Source organism: Merops nubicus, unplaced genomic scaffold (assembly GCF_000691845.1).
Source record: "Merops nubicus isolate BGI_N331 unplaced genomic scaffold, ASM69184v1 scaffold23174, whole genome shotgun sequence".
Taxonomy (NCBI): Eukaryota; Metazoa; Chordata; class Aves; order Coraciiformes; family Meropidae; genus Merops; species Merops nubicus.
Window position 1 is genome coordinate 13,396 of NW_008602572.1, and position 6,965 is coordinate 20,360.

The 6,965-nt window shown below is 44.9% G+C and overlaps 1 protein-coding gene across 1 annotated transcript; it reads right to left on the bottom strand.

Moving 5' to 3' along the window:
* Window positions 1–200: 200 nt before the first annotated feature.
* On the bottom strand, window positions 201–6,962 carry LOC103771127 (RCC1 and BTB domain-containing protein 1; the record flags this gene model as incomplete). The annotated part of the gene is made up of 5 exons (XM_008938416.1): window positions 201–411; window positions 2,833–2,963; window positions 3,632–3,783; window positions 4,269–4,395; window positions 6,944–6,962. Coding segments are annotated over 5 exons (570 nt in total), but the record flags the coding sequence as incomplete, so codon positions are not given.
* Between the last annotated feature and the right edge of the window lie 3 nt (window positions 6,963–6,965).

Here is a 6,965-nt window from a genome sequence, read left to right on the forward strand (position 1 = left end):
AAAGCCTGGGCAGGTGGTGCTAGAGCAGGGGTTAGAAAGGCAAGTCCTCAGCACTGCTCAGTGCCTGCTGCAGCCCCTCTATCCAGCTGAACCCCTGAGCAGGCTCCACCATCCAGCTCTGCCAAACCCCCGTGAGGACCTTGCCTGATGTTCTCACAGCAGTCCACTCTGGAGCACAGGAAACACTGGTTTGCACTGGGACCCCCACAGTTACAACACCCTGCTGCAACTGCAAGGAGCCCCAGCAGCCCCCCTACTCACAGCCTCACCTCAGTTCTTGAAGGCTCCACATTTACTGGCTTTAGAAATGAATTCCTTTAGCAGGGGACCATCCAGCTGCCAAAATGCTGTAGTTTGTGTCACTTCTGTCAGGTGATTGACACAGAACTTAAAGCAGAATTCCTCCAAGTCCTAAACAGAAAAAAAAAAGAAGAGCAAAGCATTTATTATCTTTGCTTCCATCACAAAAACATCAAATTCAGGCACAGAGGCCTGGCCATGCTTTGTTTTTCCAGAGAAGTGGACACAGACATGAACCCAGTGGCTCTCAGTATTTCCCTCCCCCCTCAGCCACCCTGTAAATGCAACAGGCTAATTCCACCCACACACCGCGGTGACAGGGGAATCAGTAACCCTCATTTCTCCTCATTTCTCCTCACTTCTCCTCACTACGCAGCTGCAGTCACAGAAATCAGCTGTTCCAAGCAATAGCTAAATATTCTTCCAAAGTTTTCTCACTTGAGTTCCATCTGCATTTGCTGAGAGGTATGAAAACCCAAAGCAAACAGGAGACCCTGGGGTAATGACAGATAACCAAGACTCTGCATTAAGGAAATTTAGCTCTTTTCTGTTCTGTAACAGAACCCCAAATCTACACGTGTGGTTGCTTGACTGCCTGCTTAGTTGAGGGCTCCAAAAGTGCTGTGGCACAACACAGCACAGCAATCCTTCCAGAAAGTGGACCCTAGATATCCGAGTCTACTTGGGAGCACCTTCCACTTAATGGTTAGAAAAGCCTCACAACCATCACTGCACCCACAGGATGGCAGAGAGAAAGGTCTAAAAAACCCAGCCACAGTCGCTGCCAATACAAGGTTGGCCACAGAACACTTCCCCCTGGGATTATTTGCTCCCAACACCACGTTTGAGGGGGTAAAGTGCCCCTTCCCCAGGGCACGACAGGCCTGCAGAGCTCCCTCAGCCAGGTGGGACTGCCTGGTGCTCAGCTTTTCACTTAAGGGAACACTGAGAGCTAGAGCAATGTGTGCCAGGGGGAGTTCTTGACACAACAGTAATATAAACACCCATCCTGGCCTAAAACCAGGCATTCTGAAGCTGCAGATCTTGACTTGGGTGGCATCTGTGCAACAGAAAAAGACAGGCTTATTAGAACTGAGCACGGATGGGTTTCTTCTTTAAGCAGCAGAATGAACTAGCATTTTAAACAAAATTACATCATACACGTTCAAGTGTTTTGCACTGCTTTATTTAAAAAAAAAAATCATATTCCAAGTCAATGCAACAGAAGCATACAATAAACAGATATTGTAATATTAGTAACTTCAGAAAATTTTACCTTCTGTATAAAAAAAGGCAGATTTCATTTGTGATGGATGCACTCCCAGCAAACTGTACTTAATATAGATTTAAGTGAATGAAGGCACCAGGTACATCCAATTATTGTTGTAAAAGCTACATCAAGCCAGACCTGACCTAATTCCAGCCACTGTCAGCTCAATCAGTCACCAGAAGAAAGCACAGGAGAATTTCATGTCATGGAGGTAATTTTAAATCAGTGAAGCAGCTTCTTTTACCTGCTGTCTTCCAGAGGCACAGCCCCTCAGAGGAACCACCTTGCCCAAGCAGCACCAAGGCCCTGCCTGGCATTACTGCAAACCCCACTTCTCACTAAAAACCAGACCCCAGTGTACCTGCCCAGGCCTCCGTGCAGCATTTAAGCCTACAGCTCAGACTTCATCCAGCTAGTGAGGCACAGCCAAGGCAGAGCTGTTGGATTACTCCCACCCTTTGCATGTGGAATCAATCACACGCTGAAGATCCATCCAGCAGACAATCTTTTAAGGCTAAAATATGGAAATCTTCCTATTTTCCATGTATCTCCCACTGAAGAAATTGTGGAGCTGAAGCCACAATGCAGCCCCCAACACAGCCCTTTGGGTAAGGTGCATCAAAGCAGCAACACACAGCAAGGCCCTGAAATGACTTAAGGCATCTGTCTGCATGCCAGTGGCTGGGGATGAAGCACCAAAATATAAGCAGCAAAATATAAGCAGCAAAACCAACCCAAATGCACCCCTACCTACCCAAACCTGCTCCCACAGGACATCACACACAGCCTTGCAAAGAAGTAGCTTAAGGCTTACAGGACTGCTTTTTGTAAGGTTAGGGATTTTGCTCTGCATTTAAACCCTTCCCTTGACTCACAGTTAGTGTTTTCATCCTCTGATTTTTTTTGCCACAGTCCCCACCCATGGAGCAGTAACTCCTGAAGCTTGGCACAGCATCATACCCTTTCACCACCAAATGAAGCAATGCAAACATTTACAGACACCAAGTCTCAGCCTGTAGCCTTGAGTTGTCTTTAGGTATCTGTGTACCAGTTCACCACCCCAGGACTGGCTTATGGGGAATAAAAAAAGTCTTTCAAGGCAAATACAGGTTTTTTAAGTCTAACACTCTCTAATTCTGAAAACAGCAAACAGTATTATTGACAGCAAGAGAGAGTTTATCTGAGAACAAAACTGGCTGCTTTTCTCCATAGCTTAGGTCAGAGAGCAGCCACTATTTAAGAGATTGAAGTTTAGAATTTACCTCTGCATCATATCTGACAGCAGCAGAGAGCAATGAAAATGCATTTTCCACAGTAATTCCTCTCTTGATAATGTGCTGGCACAGTTTTTTCAGTCTATTTTCACAGTACGAAGTAGCCAAATCCAAAAGCCCTGCAATTAAAAAGCCATCATTTCAGTCTCTTGCAATGACCCCTGCTCCCCAGCAGCAGCTCATGCTCCCAGGGCACATCTGCACTCCCTGGGCCACCTCCTACGTGTCTCTAACCTGCTGCCTGCAACCAGGTCACTCTGCAGGAAAATGTATTTCACAGGAAGAAAGGCCTTTTGTTCCCCTGTGCTACAATGCAGTTAACCTCTGTAAATACACAAGCTGTTCTGCTGATTTGTGTACCTGCTTGTGAGAGCAGAGCTGTCACAGAACAGGCACCACGAGAGGAGCAAAAAGCCACCATGAGACACATCTGTGCCTGGGTTACAGCGTGCTCTCTGCTCTGCTGGCTGAGCTGCCCCAGCTAGAGCTCCCCTGATATCATCCTAAGCAATAACTGACTCCATTTAGTAAAACATGCATGTTTTGTAACTCAGAGAAATAGTTTCTCTCCCAAGCTTGAAAAAACTGCTCCGTTTATTTCTAATTGTGCCACACTTGCTGTAGTAAGTTGGCTACAACAGTATTTCAAAGACAGCTTGATTAACCACCAGTGAAACCCGTTCTAGGGCAGACCAGAAGCCTCTATAATATAAACACATTTATTCTGCACCCCCAGCTAAGTGTCTGTGGGTTTGGCTGTCTATCAGAATGGGACTGGAAGCAATACCTATTGCATCTTCAGGCGGAAGGTCAACACTGTCTGTATACAAGTACTCAAGAAAGGCACGATACACAGGATAAGAAAATTGGTCTATCTCTATCACTTCCTTCATATCCTCATTCCAGTATGACTGGAACATGGTTCTGAAGTGTTCACACCTAAGAGACAAAGACATCATCTGGAAGACTGTTACATGAACACATGAATGTTACATTACAGTCCCCCTGAAATCTGTCACGGGGCACTCTGCAATATCCACAGACATTCCACCACACCCCATCACAGCCAGCAGCCCACGGTTTGGTTCCTGGTACTGTGGGCATTCTTGCTCTCACAGATCCAGGCAAAACTCTTACTTGATCTATGCTATAGGAATGTCTGTGTAAACATTGCAATCAGAACAACTGAACAGGATTTATTATCCTGGGAACAGCAAACAGGCTTAGGGAAAACTGAACATAGACCATTTTAAGACAGAGTTTTGATTCAGCTTTTTACAAACACTTAAAGTGATTATGGATATATAGATGCTATGTATTAGGGATTCAGGGGTCCCTCTCCAACCCTTAACTTTCTCCCCCTCTTAGATGCAACACTGAGAGGTCACCCTGCACACATGAGAGCTGTGAAACATGCTGGCTACCTGATTTTCAGGACAGCTTTGTGCACATAGATGTACTTCCCATCCACACGGAACTTCAGGTCTGAGGTTTCTGGGCTGTCAAACTCTTTCTTCAGAGACTCTGCTACTGTTAAAAAGTCTTCATGCTCTACAATTTTAAAACAAACAAACAAACAAAAGTATGTTAAGCCTCTTAAATGGAACACACACATCACTAGCTACAGCTAGCAGCTGAGCTAACAGCAAGTCAAGGAAAATGAGGTGAAATGGGGAGAATGAACTAACCCAACCCCATTCCCTGTTGGGCAAGGGCTGCTCTGTGCCAGCTATGGGCAGCAGTGGTCAGCAGGTCCTGTGCCAGCTTCCTGCAGAGAGAAGCACAGCACCACGGGGAGTACCTGGAGTGCCAGGGCTCACTAGCATCAACTACCACTGACACCATCATACTCAGTTTGTTAGTTATGGCAACAGCAGCAGTGCTGTTGGAGAAGAGACTGTAGGTACCATGTTCTTGGTACAACCAAGGACTCAAGAGTCCACTGATTTTGGAAGCAGATTAAAGCTGGGACATCACAGCTCTTTCACTGTTCTGTGTATCAAAGCCTATGGCACTGGTCCCACAAAGGCCTCACTTTGCACTTCTAGAAATAGTACAAGAGCTGCAGCACAAGTTGGCTAAGGCAGCTGGGAAAGCAAGAACTCTGAAGTTTTAGAAAACCTATTTTAACCCATTAATTGAAGCTTCTGTTGATGAGCTTTCTAAGCATGTTTCAAAACACATGGCTTCTGAGAAGCAACGTATAGAAAAGAAAATTAAGTGGACTTCCACTACCATAGGATACCTCCTGTGTCCCACAGGACTGCATATTGTTTATCCATATACAATCCACAGATTACTCTTCACCACTAGGGATAGCTAAATTAGCTAGTTTAGTTTCAAAAGAAACTACCTGCTGTAACACAGAAGTCATTTTTGTGCAACAAAAGACCATACACTCCTCCAATTTACGTGGATTATCCACAGACCCTGCACCTCACTAGGGCTAACTAAACCTTGCTCCAATCCCTCTCCACTTGCTCATGTGATTTTTCTTTTCTAGGTCATCAGCTTAGCTTAAGCTGTGCCACAGATCAACTTTCACTCCAAATACCTTCAGTTCCTTCCTCAAAAAAGGCTGCAGAGCTGTGCCTGACCGCAGCCGGTCCCGAGTGACTGATTCACTTTTTTGGCAGAGCCACCATAACTGCAAGTAGAACAATAACCTTTGTGCAGTCTTAGCTCCCTAAAAAACCCAAACAACCCACACCACAAGACCAAACAGAACAAAAAACAAGAACAAAAAAAAACACCACAAAGAAAAAAGGGGGTGGTTAACCTATATAAATAAAAAAGGTGGGAAAGACAAAATATATCTGGGAAATGGAGACTAAAAACGTGCCTAGAATTAATGCTTTTGATTTAAATATTCAGTAGGTAGGATTATCAGAATGAGGGGAAGAACCCCAAAAAGCTAAGAATCAAAATGCAGGTATAAAAATCACATACCTTGTAATACTCACTCTGGGAATACTTAATAAAAATCACAAACTTGAAAGGGACTGAAGCTGGGGGAGAGTCATTTAAGCAGCCTTCACAGCTAGCAAAGGGCAACAGGGCTGGACAACCATCAGGCTGCAAGGGCAAGACTAACACACCGCAGAGGATTAGAGAAGGGAGAAAGTGAGAAGTGGGATAACACAAGACTGGGATTTACCCACAAGCAGATTGCTCCAAGATAATCTCTCTTTCCTAAAACTATTCTGTTTTCCTCTAGAGACAAGGTGCTGTTGTCTGGACCTCTGTCCATGGGATAACATACTAAATGAAGAGTTAAGAAGGAGAAGCTGGGTTGGGACAAGCCACATGCAGAGATAAAGTCCAAGTCTGGAGAAACTTAAGACATGATCCCTCCACAAAACCAATACTGTACAGGGACTAGCAACATTAGAATCTGTTGTCAATATGAAAACAGATTAGATCACCTAAATGGTCTTGAGAACTGAAGCAGCAGATCTAAGTTGAAAACATCTTCACGTTTAAAAGAAAATGCAAGCTAAGTCACCTAAGAATTAGCAGCATGTGAATCAAAATCAAAAATAATGAAGAAGTGCTTGGGCTTATTTGTTGTTCACAGAGACTGCAGCCCAAAGTGTAATTCAAGGCACCATAAGAGAGTTCCAACACTCCAACTAAACAGAGCTGAGAGAAATCACCTCACAAAATGAAAACTTTACTTTCCTAACATGCAGTGGAAGGGAGAGACTCACTCCTTCACATGCATATTGGAATTGTGAATACTAAGGGGGGAAAGCTAGAGACAACATTTTACAATTCAGAGTTGTTAGATACCAAAGGAACAAGCATCAGGAGAAGGTTCCAAGTAGGAATAATTTTAAGAGAAAAAAAGTTAGGCTTAGTGATTCAGGGAGTTCCTCTCAGTCTCGAGCTGGAGCTCACACAAATCACAGGTAAGAAACACACAATATTTGCAGTACAGCAGCAAGCTGAGCTTCTCTCCAGATGCACACTGGCCGACAAGCTTGTTAGCCCTGTCCTGGACTCTCAGCTGCTGGAGTCGATTGTTTTCTTGAGGAGGAGAGCAGAGGCCTAAGCACAGGGCAGGAAGCAGGGCGCCAGGGCAGGGGTGGGCTCTCACCCAGGGCCAGCAGGCGCCAGGT